At 41.5% G+C, this 20,365-nt stretch overlaps 1 protein-coding gene and 1 long non-coding RNA gene across 5 annotated transcripts in view; one reads left to right on the top strand and one right to left on the bottom strand.

Moving 5' to 3' along the window:
- Positions 1-3,832, top strand: part of SPTBN1 (spectrin beta, non-erythrocytic 1) — a 90,650-nt gene extending 86,818 nt beyond the window's left edge. For both annotated transcript variants that reach the window (XM_021392828.1, XM_021392829.1), the window contains exons 34-35: positions 2,035-2,077; positions 2,404-3,832. In XM_021392828.1, the coding sequence (XP_021248503.1) occupies positions 2,035-2,077; positions 2,404-2,619 (259 nt within the window). In that variant the 3' untranslated portion in view covers positions 2,620-3,832. The remainder of the gene's footprint in view (positions 1-2,034; positions 2,078-2,403) is intronic.
- Positions 4,345-20,308, bottom strand: LOC110396934. 3 transcript variants are annotated; one of them, XR_002437377.1, is made up of 5 exons: positions 19,165-20,308; positions 13,863-14,007; positions 13,211-13,323; positions 9,641-9,797; positions 4,345-5,281 (listed from the first exon to the last, which is right to left on the bottom strand). It is a non-coding gene; the product is annotated as an uncharacterized LOC110396934 (long non-coding RNA). The 3 variants fall into 3 exon arrangements; XR_002437376.1 differs by having other exon boundaries at positions 4,345-5,278; positions 19,165-20,307; XR_002437375.1 differs by having other exon boundaries at positions 4,345-7,237; positions 19,165-20,306.

The following is a 20,365-nucleotide window of genomic DNA, read 5'->3' as shown; positions in this document are numbered from 1 at the left end:
ACACTATTAAAACATCGCTGAATTGATAACGTAAGAATAAGGTGTTCCAGATACAAACTTAGGCAGAAAGATCAATTGCCCTTCTTTCACTGTACCCTGTCACCTGTATCAGGCCTTCTTGAGTAATGTCATGTGGCTCGTTTTCTTCACTCGTTCCCATTAGGAGAATCCCCAGAGAGTTCGCCAGCTCATTGTGGCAAAGCTCCCTCTCCAAGCTGAGAAGGGTTATATTGTTGAACACCTGAGAGGTTTGGTTCTGCAAAGGCTGAGGCCTCTGTTGTGCAGGCCTCATGTGCGGGCCAATCTCTCACAGAAAGGCCTAGCTGTGATCTGTGGAGAGTACAATGGAAATATTTTCCTTAATTTTTTTCAGAACGCCAGGCATAGTTGGGACATGCACTCTTTAACATCTTTATCAGTGACATAGATGATGGGATCGAGTGTACTCTGAAAAAGTTTGCACCAAGCTGAGTGGTGCAGTTGATGCGACAGAAGGAAGAGGTGCCAACCAGAGGGACCTGGACAGGCTTGAAAAGTGGGCCCATGTGCACCTAATGAGGCAATCCCAGATATGAGTGCAGGCTGGGAGAAGAACTCATTGAGAGCAGCCCTGCAGAGGAGGACTTGGGGGTCCTGATGGATGAGAAACTGGATGTGAGCCAGCAGTGCACACTTGCAGCCCAGAAGGCCAAGTGTCCTGGGCTGCATCAACAGAGGGGTGGCAGCAGGGAGAGGGAGGGGATGTTCCCCTCTGCTCTGCTCTTGTGAGGCCCCACCTGCAGCACTGTGTCCAGGCCTGGGGCTTCCAGGAAAGATGTAGAGCTTTTGGAACAGGTCCAGAGGAGGGCCACAAAGAATCTCAGAGGGCTGGAGCACCTCTCCACCAAAGACAGGCTGAGAGAGGTGGGCTTATTCAGCCTGGAGAAGAGAAGGCTCCAGGGAAACCTCCCTACAGCTTCCCAGTATTGAGAAATTTACATAGGAGGGAAATCTACTTCCTACATGGGTAGATAGTGATAGGACAAGGGGGAATGGTTTTAAACTAAAGGGGGACGATTTAGATTAGATATCAGGGGGAAATTTTTAACTGAGAGAGTGGTGAGGTGCTGGCACAGGCTGCCTGGAGAAGGTGGGATGCCCCATCCCTGCAGGTGTTCAAGGCCAGGTTGGATGGGCCCTGGGCAGCCTCATCTATTGCCTGATTTAGTGAATATCAACACTGCCCACAACAGGTGGGTTGGAACTTCATGATCTTTGAGGTCCCTTCCAACCCAGGCTATTTTATGATTCTATGATAGTTGTGTTCTTCCAAGTGTCTTACTTCACCTTTATGTTGTTTTGCCATTTAATACGTACTTCTTTTTGTGGGGAGAGATCAAGTGCTGCTCCCATTGACCCTACATGTTACTTGTTCAGATGCTCGATCTGATGTTATTCAGTCTTTTTTTTTAATTAATGTATCTTCATACAAACTGTTAAGTGTATCCTAGTGAGTAAAATCAACACAGTAATAAAACAGAAGGAAGATTCTGATCTTCACTGTGAGAAGATGCAACTACTTGTGGATAATATACAATATGGTATCTTGACGCATCGTCATGGTATGACAGCTGGGCAGCTGCAGAGTTTTGATGGGTTTCTGCAAAAGCAGTGTAAATTCTAGGTGTTTGTGACTTTTATCTTTTTAAAATATCGAGTAAACTTTTATATTATCATTTGCAAGATAGAAGAGATCTGCCTGAAAGAGCAAGTACTGAAATAAATCATCAGCTGCCGAAGATCGCGACCTCTGCAGTGCAGCATGACATATTGGAACACTTCCACTATCATAAGCATGTATAGAGATCAGAATATAGTGTGTGTGGTTGGGTCCGCATGGCTGTATGAGATACATTAGTTGTTGGCATGTATTTGTGTGTGTAGAGATGTTATGACTTTCCTATGTGTCTCAGTCTGGTTATGTACTGTAGCTAAAAAAGCAAGAGTTGAACCTCTGCTGCTAACCTAAATCTGTGATGGTTGTTTTCTCTACAGATTGACTGACGGCAATGAATACCTCTTCCAAGCCAAAGATGATGTAAGTTTGTTTTTCTCATTTCTATTACTGATGTGGATTCTGTGCTGTTGTACAACAAGGGGAAATTAAAAAAAAAAAAAGCTTAGGGGTACACTTCAATTTCCTGGTCTCCAGTCATGTATATATGTGTGCATAATGCATAGGTTGAGGTCTCAGATACAGTCTGAAGTAGACAGCTCCTGCAGGTGCATAACCAGAGGAGTGCCAGATGATGAGTTAGGACTGTGTTTAATTCCCCATATCCATTCCCCATCTCCAATGTTGAATGAGAGAGGGAGTGTGGTGCATGGATTGTAACAGCTTTCTACCTTTGGGGCTTCTTGAAGGAGGAGATGAACACGTGGATTCAGGCCATCACATCAGCTATCTCATCTGATAAAATCGAAGTGTCCCCGACCACTCAGAGCACTCCAGCCTCCAGCCGTGCCCAGACCCTGCCTGCCAGCGTCACAATAACAAGCGAGTCCAGTCCTGGTAAGAGAGAGAAAGACAAAGAGAAAGACAAAGAGAAAAGATTCAGCCTTTTTGGTAAAAAGAAGTGAACTCCATCTCCACACACTGCACTTCTCTGACCGTTCCAGTGGAATTCCAGCATGCGAGCTCAGAACCAATACGTTACTCTCTGTGCCTCATGTTCCTCAATGTGATTGACATTTTTTTTATTTATAGAGCATTTTAAAATAAAAAGCCAACAAAAAAGAATCTAAAGTTACAAGTGTATGAGGTGCATTGGGCAGCTTCTGTAGGAGAGGGAGGACCAGCTTTGGGGGGGTTGTTTTGTTTGTTGTTTTTTTTTAAATGAAGTTAGTGTAGATTAGATCTTACTATTTAAACTGTTCCTCAATTTTGTGAGGCTGTCTTGGAAAATAACCCACTCCTAGTGCTATTGGTATGCAAGGCAGCGGTGCTTTCGAATCTACTGTGCACATCAAAAACCAATGTACAAATTTTCAAAAATGTTCACTTCCATTTAAGGTTGTTATGCTGAGTCTTGACTAGTAGAGCCTCCCATTTCAGTTCTAACATCTATTAAAATGATAGTGTATTATCTTTCCTGTAACAGAGTGCAGGTATGCATTAACTTACAGACAAACCATTTATATCCTGGCATTGGTTATTAACACAACCTGGAGCTTTTCTGCATCGAGTATGACAGATAAGAATGTTGGTGTACGAGATGGATAAGCAGGCTGATACAGTTTTAAATAATCTGTAATTTCAAAAAAAAATTTTTTTTTTTTGCTGAAATACATTATATTGTATGTTTCAGATAATTCTAGTACAAAGTATAATAAGACTAGATGTATAATAAACCCTTTAAAATCATTGATAAGTGTAAAAGTGGAACTGAAGCATTTACTGGAAAAGTAATGTTACTCAAATGGTTACTTGCTTGTCAGCTGCAGCACTGCGTGTTATAATTTTGCTACATTACCTTGCTATTTGATACATAGTGTGCATTTCTCTGTCACTGTAACTATTGTAATGAAAAATTTTCATCTTACTGCACAATCAAAAAATTACATTTAATAGGAATGAACTTTCAATGACTGGGCCTGTAGTCAAGAGTAGTACTGGAACTGGTTTTCAGTTGTATCGAACTGTACCTCTAGACTTTTACCCTATCTGTTAAATATATGCTATGTCATTAAATGCTTTTAAAACTAAATATGCTGGTTAAGTTTCTTATTTCATTTCTGATAATGTCAAATCATAATTTTGAAAGGATCAAAAATAAAGTTATTTTAAAATGTCTTCTCTCCTGTGCACTGAAGCTAATGTCTTAAGTTGTAATTCCATTTTTTTTTTTGTGCAAAACTTCATACTGAAATAATTGTTATCTGTCTTCTCACTTTAACTTTCCTTTCCCTTCACCTCCCACTTGCCCTCCCTTCCAATCCTTCCCCTCGGATTGTGCCCCAAACAAATAAAATAAAAATAAAAACAAAGAGGGAATCAATGTTTTGTAAAATATTCTGACAGAGATCTTTTTTGTTGGAAATAAACCCAGCAGAATCAGTGGACGTAACCGTGGGCGTGGGCAATTGAATGCGTTAGCTGAACACCTTATCTGACTGAGGTAGATATCCATGTCATAGTTAGCAGCAAATGAAAATTATTTTAGCATTTCCTTCACTTTTTCAACATGTTGAAGACTAAGCATCTCTTCAGAATTTTCTTTACGTTGGGTGACGTCTAGGGAACCATCTGGAAGGAAAAGCTCCAAAAAGTCCAAATAGGAATTAAAAGTTTAAAAATCAGAGAAATACAGAAAACTTTTTTAATTTAAATTTTCATGATTATTAAAATACACTCAAATATAACTTCAGATGGAAAGCAAATACAGTGCAAACTAGCATGTTTCTAAACCAGTTCCGTGAACATGTGATCAGTGCAGCATCTTAATTCTGTCCATGGAATGTACTGTGTGCTCTGGGTTTTCTTTGTTTTCTAAAGTCTTGGGTTATTAAGCGACTAAATATTCATGCACGTTAGTTTTTACTCCTTTAATATTTCATTGTTCCAGTCTACTAGTGAAATGTAGGATTACCACCAGTCTTGTAAATGTAAAAATTTCATATAATACAAAAAGCTGAGGTGTAATGTTAGAATATGAAAGTTGTCTTTGTTGATCAAAATACAAAACTTTGTTGATGCCTTACTGTGTGTCACTTCAGTGAAGCTAATAAAATAGGCAAGTAATATTTAGCAGATCAGTCTTAACTACCTGTTGTGTGTAACAGGGCAGTGACGTTTTTGATCACACCTTCAGAATTCTGTTTTTCTTCTTTGTCTTGCCTCTTTAAGTTGTTCTTGAACAGTATTTGAGTAGAAGTCCTTTCTGCTTAGGAACCGATTTCAAGTTGCTGAGGAGCTTGAGTGAATTCTTCTAAGTCTCACCTGCTTTCCCTTTTGGGTGCAATTTCCATGCAGAGAGAACTGGTGGGACAGGAAGAGCATCCTCTGACGAGGCCAGGTCAGAAAAGGCAAGGCTTGGCTTAGCGTGGTTCCCTCCTGGTTAGATCTCGAGCACCTTCAGCAGAGCTGTTTCAGTGAAGGGGACGGGGCACTTAACAGGGGCTAGAGCCATTGCAGAAGCCCGGAGCAGCCCTCTTGTGTTGTGGTTACACTAGTTTCAGAATGGTTGCCTTTTTGAATGGAGGAAGGATGGGGAAGTCTCATTTTAATTATGTGAAGAGCCTGCTGAATAATATCAGAGGAAGAAGAAAGGACTGTAAGTATGGATGATGGAAATGAGACTGAAACTGGGGCAAGTTTTCACTACTTCTGGTTTTGGCCACTGTAGTGGTACAATTCAGGAAGTAATATAGCCACTTCTATATGTAGTTAGACCCCTTGGTGGATGAAACATTATAATTCTTCTGATTAACGCATTGAAGAAAGAGGATTTGTAGTACAGCTTAACACTATAGTAGTTTCCTTTCTTAGTAGGTTTGGCAAGGTAACAATTTTTAAGTTGCTTGTGTTTCCTCTGGAGATGTATTGTAAAAGTAATATAAAAGGTGAATTTTAGAGTTTTCCAAAGAAAACGAATTGAAGCCAACCGCTTTTCAGCCTATGTTGCTCTCACTGTTACAAAGAAATAATTCCCTAGTAAGGAATGCCTGCCCTCCTGTTGTCTTGGTGAGCACCTTATATTGAAATCAAAGCTGCATAGGTACTCAGAGAGCTGCACCTGAAGAGTCCTTCCCATGTTCTCATGAATGAAGTGCAATGAGGATGAAAATCCCCAAACTTTTTATCCGTGGGAACTAAGCATATGTTGAGTAGGAGGGTTTTCTTTTAGATTGATGCAAATGATCTATTAACCCATCTGTTCTTCATAGAGAATATGTTCTGTTGTAGGGATCCACACTGTATGAGGAAGATTAACAGTGAAGTAAATGAAATGTATGACTAAATTCTGTTCCTGTGAAATGCTGTTTTAGGCTGTTTTTCACTTCGATGTGTTCTCTTTTTTATGAGTGAGTTTGCAGAGAATAGACTTAAAACGTGTAGGGTCCTTATGAATATCCTGTTATAATAAATAGCGTGCAGGTATGATACAGTGTTGCCTTTTATTTGTGGATGTTTGGGTTTTTTCTACCTTGACTAAGCACAGCTGAGTTAGAACAGAAACTTACAATTAGTTGAAACAAACACTAGACACTTTCATTCCAAATACATAAACAGAGGTGCATAATAAACAGAGAGCACCTCAGAAAATCAGGCTCTGCTAAATGATGTACTTAATGTTGCAAAACTACTGAAGAAAGCAGAATTCGGCTCTTCTGACACTGCAGCTCTACCTGTAGTCTGAGCAACAGAGGGCATCCTGACAACAAGAGGAGCTGCAGCTCTCAGCCAGATGAAGTTCAGCTTGCTTTCCTGTGGGCTGATATCACGCCTATGAATTCTGAGGTCAAGCAGAATATAATTCAGGTAAGAAGTACTGTATTCCTAATCCAGAAGAGTACAGCATCGGAACTTGAATTGTACCTGCAGCTACCCACTTGCAGTCCACTTGTTTTTCAGCAAGACTGGTGTTTGACTCCTCTGATCTCATAGATATTTGTTTAATAACAAATTCCCCACGGGTAGACACCCAGATTCCCATGCCCAATAGATCTCTCTGTTCTATACGCAGTCAACCAAAACAAGTTTATTCGCAAACTAAGCTGATTTTGTAGTTGGGCAGAAGGAGAACACATCCATGTTAGGAATAGCAGTAAAGCCTTTCTGATTGTAATGATGCATGTCTGGCTCCTGTTGGTGGATTGAAGATGTTTAGCACTTGGCAGTTGTATTAAGGTTATCCTAGTTCCCAAATTGCCACAATGTGTTGCCTGTGGTGCATTTCATTTGGCTATTCATTTCACTTCCTCCTAAGCAGCTTGGGTTTGCAAACTCATTAGCGACCTGGCCAGCAAATTCCTCCTTTGATTTCTTTAATCTCAGATGTCCCGAGGAGCCCTGACAGCACTGAAGTCTGTTTGTTAGCACTTAACAGTTGAAACAGTAGAATTCACATACATTGTTATTTTCAGTAGCTTGATGACAATTTCTTCTCCCCTGCTCCTCCCATGTAGATATCTGTGAGCTGAGCTGTTGCCAGGCAGGAACTGTGGTGTGGCTGCAAGTACCTTAGTAACTATTGGGCTGCAGGGGAAAACACAGAAGAGTAGGATTCTGTTTGGTGTTTCCTCCCCAGGCCAGGCAAGTCCCTTTTGCAAAGATAGGTTGTGTACAAGAGTAGGGCCATGTAGAATCCATAGCAGAAGTTTGCTCCCCAAAATGTAAAAAGTTAACCATAGTTCAGTATTTAGTATGTGCTACATAGTTAATCTTGTATTTACTTTTTCTTTCGTTAGAAAAAAATCTAGGCAACTGACAACAAAACGCAAAAAAAACCAAGACAATTTCTAAATTGAAAAAAAATCCCTTTCCTGACAAATATTCACCTTAAAAATAAGTTTTGATATTTAGACGTGCAAGAAATATGAATACAGGAAAATTGATGTTGCTTTCTTCCTTGTAGAATAATTATGATAGTAAAATACTTTCAGGCAGCTGGATGGGAAAGTTTATTTATTGCTTCTCAGGCTCCTTTAAAAAACACTTAGTATTCCTTTCTAGTCCTAACTGTTATACAAGAGGTACCAAATTCCACACTGTATGAGATACACAATTGATCTTAATGCTGGACCATCGCTTATCCAGGAAGATGTTGTCCCAGTCTACTTATCCAAACATTTCTATGCTATAAATGACATAATTGGGCAAGATTCTACTTTTTTTCAGGGCTTTGCTTCTTCTGTTTCTCCTCAGTTTGAAATGCACCATGGCGATAACTGCACTGGTTCATGTTCTGCACATTAGGCGGTAGCTGCTTTTCAACACACAGTGAAGCCTGCCAATTTTCATGTATTCTAAGTTAGCAAGGAATATGAAACTAACACTTCTTTTATTTTTCAGCTTCCTTAAAAGCCTCAAGTAACTTCATCAGCGGGACTGGGCCATGCTTTCTCTGCTAAAACTTGCTTCAGTGGTAGCACTATTGTTCTGGTTTGTCCCTTGTTTCATATTTCGTCTCATGCAAATGAACACCTCTGCCACCACATCACTGCAGTACAAGTTAGCAAGTGGATTTGTAATGAATAACTTTGAGAATATGTAGGCAGTACCAGCAAGCCCTTTCTGTACTGTAAATCATGTGGGTGTTGTTTTCGAATATTTTTGCAATTCTAGATGTAAATGAAATTAAAAATTGTATGTAGTATTTCACTACACAGAACATAAACAATAGCTTTAATGACATAGGTGATGATTCTTTAAATGAATTGATAAGATCGGAAGTTCATGACATAAGTAACAGAAAAGTGAGAAGTAAAAGATCATGCTCTCCTTGATTCAACGTGATATAGAACTATGTGGTTTTTCATCAAGAGTGATTTATTTTTTGTCAGTATAGCCAGTGCTTTTATTTCCTCTTGCACAGACTAATGATTGTGGCTATGCATATCTACCTTGCAGAACTTAATTCGGTATTTTGGAATATAACACACGCATATCACAACATCAAGGTACTTTCAAAACCTTTTTTCTGCCTTGCCAAGCTATAAGAGTATGCTTTTTCTTTAAGTATAAGGTATAAAAGCGTTGCCTCCATATGTTGAGAAGATACCGGTCACAAGCTGACCTAACGCACTAAGCAAGAAATTTGCAGAATGGATCGTGCTTTAATCCACTTTTGTACTTACTTTCTTTTACCACATCTAAATAACAGAATAAAGTATTCTGTAGAATTATTTATTTTAATGTTTAATTGCTTGAGTTGTATCTCTCACTGAATACCTGAGGAAAAACTCTTTTGCCCTTCATTTTGTTGTTGTTGTTTCTCTTGTGTTGTTATAATTTTTACCTGGTTTATCTGATTCTTTCTGTACAGTGGTATGAACATAGTCAAGGCTGAGTTCAGCCTCTTCTAATTCATGAGCTGAACATTGTGCATCTGGTCCAACTACAGAACAGGCAAAGCAAACAGGCAGACTGGTTTCTCAGCTGCAGTTACTTGGCAGAGCTCAGCCTGTACTTAGCAGTACTCTCTGTGCGGTCAGGGTCTAGCTGAGGAGTTGGTATTCAGTGCCTGAGGCAATAATCTATTTTCTATGCTGCTGCTGAATGTAATTTATCCCATTGTTAAGTATTTTTCTCTAGCTTTGTGACAGCAATTCAATGAGTATTTTAATTTTGGTGGATTATTCTTGTTTCCAAGGATTTTAAACGAGATTAAAGTACAAATAAGGTGGCATCAAACAAAACCACAGTTCAGTATTTTAAGTACTGCAGTTGCAGGGGGCAAAAAGTGAGAATAATGATAAACATATTACAACATATATCAATCAAATGCAAGAAGCGAATAATGCTGGAGGTTTTGCTCCTTGTTCAGCTTGTGCCCTTTGTTGCTCTGCCTTTTACCAACAGCCTAGCAGGGCTGAGATGCCCTATTAACATGTGCTAATGCTACTGAAGCAAATCTAGACCAGTTGTGTGCACCATCACCTGATATCTGAGTCACTCTGTGTAGCCAAGGCAGCAGAGCAGCTTCACGAAGCCCACGTGACCACATCTGCAGTGTGTCATAATGCAGCATATGCAGTGTGCGCCCAGAGAACAGAGCAGCCCAAGGGGGAGAGCCTGTGCTTCTCGGTCGTCACACCTACAGGATAGTCACAGAAGAGAACATCAGGAGACTTGAAATGGTCTGCTATGTGAGAAGTTATCAATTTATTCTGTAAAGGATGATACGAAGGATTTTGTGCATAAGTATTAATTTCATAATGAATTCTCCCTTGCTTTTTGAGCTCAGCATGTTGATTAGCCAGCTGACTGTGGACAGCAAATCTTTGATAAAGTTCAATTATACCTGTTGTTCTGTGTTTGATATATCATTTAATTTGTTTATTAAAATAATTTATTTCACATAATCTTTAACTGTTACGTGAAACTCTGTGGTAGTTCATGACGTTACAGGTAGAAAATACCTAGACCTCATACCAATGTTGTTACTACTTATTGATACCATTATTATTTTACTCTCACATCTAGCTGAGAAAAAATTTCCCTTGTTCTCAGAGTACCAGCATTTTCCATGAGAGGTCAGTCTACCCAGAGAGATGCTGAGCTGCAACAGAGCTGCTCTCTTGCACCTGAACAACCAAGTAGTATTCGTGATCTCACTCTGCTGCTGCTGAAAGTAAATTAGCTATTCCTATCTAACAAAGCTACATTCTATACTCCCCCAAAAAATGGAAGAAGAGAAAGATTTGTGATGATTACTCATGTCAGTCCACATTTTTAAATGGCTATTAAACATAATACAGTAAACAGGAAGAAAAACGTATTTCAAGAGAGGTTTAAAACAAACTTTTTCTATGTTTTTACTTTTTTTCTCACCCCCAAATAAATTGGAAGCTTGCACTTGATCCAAACGTGGCAGAAAACATACCTTGGAAAATTAGACAAATGACATTCAAAACTTTATTGGTTTATTAATACAAAAATAAAATTGAACACCACAAACTGTGAGTCAATATCTCTGAGATCGTCAGTGTGCTGATATACCAGGGAAATGAATGATACTCAGAAGTGGACTTTGAATCAGACCATGTGTGTGAAATTTGAAATTTAAGAAATGTTGTGGTGGTAAGTTTAGTTTTGTTGCAGGGATTTAGAATACTTGGAGACTCTTACTTCATTTTAAGATATTTGTTATTTTGGGTTAAATTAATGCTTTATATATAGCAGATGAAATTGTCTTCAGAAAATATTTGCACCTAAAACCACTGCAATTCAGAAAACTTCATGGAAAGCCCAATGTTGGCTATCAGCTAGTTGAGGAAACAGGATTTTATTTTTAGATTTTAATGCTCAGCAAAACAACAGTAAGCTTTTCACAAACCAGGTAAGTCAGAAGTCAGTGCTAGTGACACCTGTACCAGAGAACCAAGAAGTCCTAAAATAAAGCACGTAACATGCAAAGCTCACATGTCTTGATTGTTAGTTCAGCATAGAAAGAAAGAATGACAAGATTTCTCATCTGTACAGGACTGCTTCCAGGTGGGATGCATCACCTATCAGAAAAGAAACTTAGCTGTGCTAAAGAAATACTCATTAGCTGCATATCAGTCTGGCATTTAAGTTGCTTGGGGCACCATTGTAGGCGATGTAGAAAATCTATGTTTAGTACCATCTCAAGATTTTATAATTGTTTCTATAATCTTGTGCTTTATGACAGTTGAAACTTGTAATGTGGAAAGAAACAAGCTCTGAGCCTGGCCTTAGAGCAGAAGCTCATAGGATGAGATATTCAGATGACATTCCTCCTGTTACTGAGATGCTGCATGTAGAAAATGAAAGAATAAAAGTTGCCACCAAAAATCCTGCTGTTCTTTGCTCCTTCTTCATTTCTTAATTATAAAGAAGTGATGGTGAGGAAGGAACTACATATTACAATGCTGGTTGTCATCCAGACGATAAAAGGACGAGCATGTATACTTTCCTCTGGTTCTGCAGATTAAAAGTAACCTGGGAGCAATCTGTATCATCTTTTCCACAGAGACTGGTATCTTTGATGCTCACTTACTCTTTTTATCCCTTCATGGTCAAAGAAAGGCAAGCTCCCAGCAACTGCCCTATGAATAAAATGGATGGAAAAGATAACACTAGGTCATTCTCAAGAGAATGAAGACGTGGGTGCAAGTTCTCTTGGCTTGGAAAAGAAAATTCAGATTTCAAAAGTTACGTAAACTTGTGGCAAGGCATGTATCAGATGAATCATCGTAGGAAGGAAGCTGAGTCAAGTCAATGGCAGCCAGGACATTTAGCTGCAAGGCAAAGGACACCTCCATCCTTCCTGTGACAGAAAATAATGACAGCAGTTTCTGTGGGAAGAACAAGATCTCTGTAATGGTGACAGGAGACTGGAATTCATCGGTGAATTCTGAAAAGATTACAGATTACGGATAGACAGCCCCAAAAGCATGCCTGGATAAAGGCTGGCAGTAACTCACTAGAGATTATCAGGAAGACCCCTCAGGCAGAGGTCCTGCAGCCATGTGGCACACTCAAACAGGCTGCTTCAGAGGCTTGCTGGGTTTCTGCAGATCATTCTGTTTGCTCTGTACCTCTGGGTTTTGAGCAGGGATGAGCACAGCAGATAAAGACAGATGGTTTTATTGATCTTCTCTGTGTGGTAGTCCTGGTTTGCACTTAGACATACAGCAAAACAAATATATTATGGTTGGTTGGAAGGGCTTTCTCTCCAGGCTAGGATTTGAAAGAATAGAGTATGTCTGATCTTTCAGAAATTAGCATGCTTTGCATCTGAGGATGGAAAAGACTCCCTTTTTAAAAATTATTTCATTCCCCTAGCACTGTTTCTGAACAGATCCTAACCTTTCATCAACGCAAATCAGTATTTCCACCCACAAGAAATAAGAGCTTAGAGCCAATTCCTCTGTTATTATTTTGTAGTTAAATTGTAAAATCACTGAGAGGCATCAATCAGGATTGGATTAATGTAATGCCAGGCAAAAAAAATAAGCAGAACTAGATCACAGTTCCTGACTGATCCCTCTCTGTGCCAAGATCTTATGGATTTTATATCGTTTAATTACAGCTCAAAAGGTACCTATTTTGGAATACCAATTAATATGCTTTCTCGGTGCATGTGCAGTACATTCATACATAAAAATATGAGCTATAAGTGGTATTTTGTGTAGGAAAGATCTAGGACATAACACAGATGTTTCTGGGAAGGAAAATCTCAGTGTTCATTATTAATCACAGGCTCAGATATGTATAGAGTGGGCAGGATATAGCACAGAGGAGTAGAGTTAATACGAGATGTGATGTTTTTTGGCATCTCTACAAGACGTGCTTTAAAAGAAACAAACAATCAAAAAGAAACAGCTCAAACAGCAGCAGCAGTAAATGGTCACTAAGCAGACCGTGAATATGATAAATATCATTTAGGCAATACCTATACGGAATGCTATATTAGTCATATTTCATCTAATAATAATGACAGTGAAATAGAGACTGGAATAAGTAAAAAAAAAAGTCACCTACCTGAACAAGGCAAGAACAGCCTCTCATGAACAGTTAAAACTTGGAAAACATTTGAAGGCAAAAATGGGGATAGTTGGTCTGTGCATGCCTGCTCATGACCACAGTCTTTAGACCTTAGAAAACATTAACAAAAGACAAACAGTAACAGCTTTACGCAGTCTACCACATGAGTATGTAGATCCTCCACATGCATATGGCAACAGCTTCTCTCAGACAGAGAGTGTTTTCTAAGCATCAAGGGGCATTTAAAAATTAGCTGTAAACACGGCTAAATACAATACTATAAATATGGTTATATTAGATCAAAACTTTTAACTGCTGCTGCCCATGTGTCATCAGAATAAATTTAAGAAAGCACATATTTGTTAAATGGGATACGTAAGCCACGGGTGATAAGTGGGTGTAAAGTTTTTCCCATTACCAGCACAGACAACTCTTCAGTATGTGCAAGAACTATTTATGCTAAACATAAGTAGTCACTCAACAGACAGAAGCTCATCCTCGCATCTGGCAGACAACTTATTAGGTCATTTTTTTTGCCTAAGTTCTCTGCGAGGTCTGCAGGCAGCACTCCCTAGCAGTGCTCGCTTTTCCAACCAATATGATTCTTCTGTAGGTAAACTGGAGGCTCAGCAGCCACTTCTGATAGTACCTGACTCTTGGGGTACCACTGGTTAAGGGCCTTCATCCATTCTGAAACTGTTCTTGGCAGCTTCCTCACTCTCCTCTGCAGTAGGCATTGGCAACAAAAGCACTTGTTGAGGTTGGATATCCTTTCTATTGCCTTCTTGGAAACCCTGTAAGTGGAAAATTAAACGTTAGATTAAACATTACTTTTTTACTACCTAACCAAAGGGCTTAAAAAATATTGCTTCCATAAGCACTCATTAACTTGCTATACTTTGGCACAGCAAAGTTAATTTGTAAAGTGCTACATAATCCTGTTGCTATGCAAATAGTTTGTTTCTCCATTTAAAATGAAAGAAAAAGTGCACGTAATGAAATACATGTTTCAGGCTAGGCTAACAGGCTCCTTGACACAATGAGGAAAAATTGTGTTGGTTTTTGAAAACTTTTATGCAGGTTTTTATTATGTTCTTAAATATATTTTAAAGTATTTATTTTTATGTGACTTAAATTAGAAATACATTCAGAACATAAGGGCATTTGGAAATAAACACCCTTTTTTTTAACTGAGGATTGCATTCTGTCCTGGTTTGTACTTCTCAGCCTTCCTAGCACTTCTGATAGGAGGATTCCAGAATTCCATGCATGCTTGTTACAGCTGTGCATCTAAAATAAAGCTTATATTATTAGAACTCTATTTCAAGAATTATATTCAGTTGGACTTATACACAGTATTAACACTTAAGAGAAACCATGAAAGACATCAGTGATATTTATGTTGTACTGACAATGAACAGTAGGTTGCAGTATTGAGGAACATTCTTAGCAACATGACAACTGATAAGAAACCAATAATCCTTTTTTTTTTTTAATTGGAAAAATTGCACAAGGAGCTCACCGTGAAAGTAATTCAATCACCACAATAAAATCATGAAACCTTTGTTAGCATGGATTTTATGCAAATAAGTGAGAATGAACTTGTAGTTCCACATATTTTTCTTGTTTTTCTTGTTCTTTTGGTGGACATGGGTTCATGACTAGTGTGCTTCACTGCTACATCTTTTCTAAACCCAAGCATATATATTTAGTAAAGCAGTGTGTATTGTTTAAAGCCTCCACACCTTGCCCATACTAAATATCACAAATATAAAAAGAATATGCCAAGTTTTACTGAAGAATGAAATATGAACGGATGGAATGGATAATCTCAGGATACACTGTGGATCAGTTAACGGTCAACCAGGGGATCAGGCCCAGTCAGCACGGGTTTATGAATGGTAGATCCTGTTTGACAAACCTGATGTCGTTCTACGACAAGGTGACCCGCTTAGTGGATGAAGGCAAGGCTGTGGATGTGGTCTACCTGGACTTCAGTAAGGCCTTTGACACTGTCCCCCACAGCATCCTTGTGGAGAAGCTGGCTGCCCATGGTTTGGATGGGCATACACTCTGCTGGGTAAAACACTGGCTGGATGGCCGGGCCTAGAGAGCTGCGGTCAATGGAGTTCAATCCAGTTGGTGGCCAGTCATGAGTGGTATCCCCAAGGGCTCGGTGCTGGGGCCTCTTCTATTCAACATCTTTATCAATGATCTTGATGAGGGGATTGAGTGCACCCTCAGTAAGTTTGCAGACGACACCAAGTTGGGAGGGAGTGTTGATCTGCCAGAGGGTAGAAAGGCACTACAGAGGGACCTGGATAGACTGCATCGATGGGCCAAGGTAAACTGTATGAGTTTCAACGGGGCCAAGGGTCAGGTCCTGCACTTTGGTCACAACCCCAGGCAACCCTACAGGCTTGGGGAGGAGTGGCTGGAAAGCTGCCTGACGGAAAGGGACCTTGGTGTGCTGATGGACATGGGCTGAATATGAGCCAGCAGTGTGCCCAGGTGGCCAAGGCCAATGGCATCCTGGCTTGTATCAGGAATGGGGTGGTGAGCAGGACTAGGGAACTCATCCTGCCCCGTACCTGGCACTGGTGAGGCCCCACCTCAAGTACTGGGTTCAGATTTGGGCTCCTCAATACAGAAAGGACACGGAGGTGCTGGAGCATGTCCAAAGAAGGACATGCAGAGATAACAGGACTGATGGCACGCTAAAGTGGAATGACACAGATCATAGAAATAAAATATATTTGAAACTGACAGACCAGGTTAAAGTTTGTGTGATATACATTAAAGCGATGCAGGTAATCAAATGAGATGATTACTTAACTGTAACTGATATACCACTAAAACAAATCCAGAAAACTGTTTAACAGTGAACACTTCAAATCTAGATGTCCAATGTCATTATCTAAAAATACAGATTTATTTGACAATTTCAGTGGTAGCATACATAGGAATGTTCTACCTATCTTGAACCGTCATGTGCTGTGTCCAGTAGCCAAAATATTGCTGATTCCTGAGACAATTTTTGACATTTATAGTGTTCTATATGACAAAGTGGAGAGAAAATATGTTTTTCTTTTTTTTTTTTAGAAAGTCTAGATACAGGCCTTTTAAATTATGCATGAACCCTCTTGTAGCTCTCCCCGCAGTTAATACTCAGGAACTACACAGAGAAACAACAGGTCAGGCTTTAAAAATATATTTTTGCAGCTAAACAGGGAATTAGGAATTCATAATTCATTAGACATCTTATTACATATGCACATCCACTGGATGACTTTTTTTTTATTTTTATTTTTTACATTCTGGTGTTTCAGAGCCAACAGAATAATGAGATTAAAATTGTTTCTGCATTGCTGCATGAAGATATTTCACCCAAGCTTCCAGTACAAGCAGATTTGCACGCCCATGAGTAATGTAATGGGTAATGTAGCACACAGCCTCTTGAAAGCTATTCTTGCCTCTGTCCTTATGAGGCTACATAAAGAGTATGAATACATGAGACTGTGAAAGGTTGTAGCAGGTGTTCTTCTTAGAAGACAAAGGTCTTGCCTATACTCCTTTTTGAATTAGATTAACTTATTGTAGATTCATGCTTACAAAAGGGATAATAATATTCACAGTATTTAGTAGAGGTGTTAAAATACAATGGGTATGAACAGAATAATGGACAATGTCATGGCTCCATTCGTTGAATTACCTGAAGTGCAAGTATTATTTCCTAACTACAAGGTAGCTTAGCTGCTTGACATTCAAAGATAACGTGTGACCTTATTATTAATGCTGTTGATCCTAGAAATCTTTCAGGACAATCTTTATCGGGCAGAAACTTGTGCTTGATATTACATTATTTGCTCTTAAAACAAGATACATAATTTGTTTATTCAAAGCCACTACAATATTCTCCCAGAAATAAACACTGTAACAATAAAATCTAAGAAAATAAAGTATCTTAAACCCTTAAGAACTTTTTTATGTTAAAACTTTAATACATTGTCACTATTTTAAACACGTTCTCTAAACAGTTACCTAAAAAGAGGGCAGGAGAGAGAGTTGATTTAAGAATTGCATATTACTGTAAATTTCAAAGCTTCTAAACTGATTAATCTCAATGAGTGGAAGGTAGTTACAAAGACAGTCATGAAAATACTAGTCCTTACATGATTTGAAATACTTCAAATAGTTTCTAAAAGCATTCAAATTATATGCAGAACTCATTTTAACAAGGGTTAAAATACAGTGTAAATAACAGCGTTAAAAGTCTTTGCAACTACATTCCTCAAGGACTGCTGGAAAATATTTTATGCAGGTACACCATACAGTCTGTCCTGAAGACCTGGCATGTTATCAAAGGGAAATTAATTCAAAACAAAGCACTGGTGCTATGAAAGCTCTGTTGCCTTTTCTGGAACACTCAGTCTTAGCAACCAGCAGCAAAAGAGTCCCAGCAGATTTTAAACTGCAGAGCTCAGCTTTGCAGGGGGAACTGACTTTTTAGCCAGTCAGTGCATTAGCTACATATCAAACAGTTTATCCACAGTAGTCAGAGAAACACTTGAAAAGTATGGTTCAGAAATCCCAAATGAGGTATTCTTACAGCATTTCCCTTGAAATATTTTTTATTTTTTTTGTTATTTTCACAATTTGTTTTCCTAGCAGCAAAACTATACTTGCTGTTCTCTATTTTCAGCCACTCTTCTCGAAAACGGCTTTGTAGTAACAGATCGAGCACTTGGCAACAACAAACAATCATCTTAATGTCTGTATATGTTTGGACAAAACAAGATGTATGTTTTGCTGTGTGGCTCCTAGGAAGATCGAACAGGTTAAATGCTGGAAAGACAAGCAAAACCTTGAGGGGAGGACCAGTGATAGAACAAGGAGTAGTGGCCTAAAACTGGAGCACAGGAAGTTCCATACTAACGCGCAGAACTTCTTTATGGTAAAGGTGATGGAGTGCTGGAACAGTTACCCAGAAACATTGTGGTGTCTCTTTCTATGGAGATATTCAAGACCCACCTGGACACCTACCCGTGTGACCTGTTGTGGGGTACCTAAAGCAGAGGGGTTGGACTCACTGATCTCTTGTGGTCCCTTCCAACCCCTGCGATTCTGTGATTCCGTGATTTTTCTAAATTAGCGTGAAAATTTGGATGCGATTGTAAGCTGAAAAAGAAACTTGTTTTTTTATTATGTAAATCTGCACCTGGCTCGTGCAGCAAACCACATTTGAGAGAAGGACGGACACGTTCCAAAGACTTGGGAAAACTGTACAAAACGTTTTATGCTGTTTTCGAGATTGCTGAGGGAAATATATGAAGGAGCTAACTCATGAGAAGATTAATAAAGAAATACAAGGCAGCACCATCCCCAGTACTCAGCAGGTTATACGGAGAAAGCTGGGTATATTCTACGCTTTATTAAATACAACACTAAGCATAACTGCTTTAAGCAGTGCTTTTAGCTCTGAGCGGTCTCATCATTGAGAAAGGCCATCCAGCTGCCTCGCTCCCTCTGCTCGCTCACCTGTGTGTGCCTGAGGCCATCACTGAGAACAGTGGACACCTGCAGCTGCCAGCTGTACACCTCCCTAGAAATCTGGGTGTCTGCTAGCGGTGATATCTGGACCCCATCCTGGGAGGGAAAACATCGCTAAAGCACCTGCCTGTAAGGCGAAAGATTGGAGTTCTTTCTCTGGACTGAAGATTAATGACCACAAACACGCAGCTGGCGAGAGGCCTTCGTGTTTTCTGCTGGTTTGCCAGCAGGGTAGCTGTTACGGGAAGGCCTAGGTCACTCTGGCCGCAGCCTGCAGCCTCACTCTGGGCCACGCCCGCACGCACCCTCAGACCTGGCGGGTTATCACCGCGCTGCCAAGCCATACCGCTTTCCCCACACCAGCAGCCGCTGCGCTGAGGCGGGCACCTCGTTTCCTATACCTGCTGTAGGGGGGAACCAGCGGGACGCCGGGTTTCACCGCCGCTCCCCACGCAGGGCCGAGCCTTCGAGGCCGAGCTCGCCTGAGGGGCACCGGGAGCCGCCGCCAAAAGGGCGGGAAGCACGCAGCGCCCCGTGCACGGCCGCGCGCACCTGCCCCGCTCGCGCGCGGCCATTACACCTCCGCCCGCGCCGCAGGACTGTCACCACAGCAACCGCCCGGCGCGGCGCCGCGAAGCACCCCGGGAGCTGTAGTCGCCCTCTCCCGCCGCTTCCCGCCTGCTCGGCCAGCGGCGGCCGCGCCGGAACTCGCGTTCCCATGAGGCGCCGCGCGTGGCGAAGGGGGGCGGGTGGGCTGAGCGCGGCCTGTTGCTCCTGGCCCCGCCTCGCTGAGGGAAACGCGCCTCCGCCCCTCACACCCCCGGGGCGCCGTGCGGGAGCGGGCCGCGAGGGGCGGTGTTCGCCCTGTCGCTCGGGGTGCGATGCCGGGTTTTCCTCTCGGGTTTGGAGTGTCGCCGGCCCGTGCCCCGGCGCTGTCAACGCGCCGCTCCTCGGGCGGGGCGGGCAGCGGGCGCGGGGCGCTGTGTGAGGAGGCGCGGGGGGGCCGCTCCCTCCTTCCGTCTGCCGCCGTGCCCCTGTGAGGCTCGTGGCCTCCGAGGGAGCGTTGCCTGCCCTGCGCCCGCGGCCGAGTTTCGGAGCGGTTCGGTCTCGCTGGGTGATGCTACGAAGCGGTGGATTGCCGGCACGGCGGGCACCCCCGCCCCGCTGCTAACGGCAATGCAAAGCCTGCCGAAGGGGGACGGGAGAGCAGCGAGACAGCGTGCTCCCGGGGAACATCGCTCCAAAGAACGACAGTAAATAAATAATAAATAAAGAGCGCAGCAGCCCCCTCTCCTACCCACGTACTTCGCGGCAAACCGCCCTGGGAAATGAGAACGTAGGATTGTTTGAATTGCACGGTAGCCGAGAAGAGGAAGCGCCGGATCTGAGGGGAGCGGGGCAGGACGGGGCGCTGTGCCGGGCGAGCCCGCAGCGGGAGGGCAGGGCGCTGGGTGCCGCCGAAAGGCTCGGGGCAGCGCGCACCGCTTCGGGCTGCGCCCAGGCAGCGCTCCCCCGCTGCGTGTTAGACACACGCGCGCCCTGCCATTGACAAACGCGGGCCGTTGTTTTTTTTTCCCTCGTGATTTTTTTTTTTTTTTTTTT

The sequence above is a fragment of the Numida meleagris genome, chromosome 3 (genome assembly GCF_002078875.1).
Source record: "Numida meleagris isolate 19003 breed g44 Domestic line chromosome 3, NumMel1.0, whole genome shotgun sequence".
Taxonomy (NCBI): Eukaryota; Metazoa; Chordata; class Aves; order Galliformes; family Numididae; genus Numida; species Numida meleagris.
This window is presented reverse-complemented; position numbering and strand designations above follow the sequence as displayed.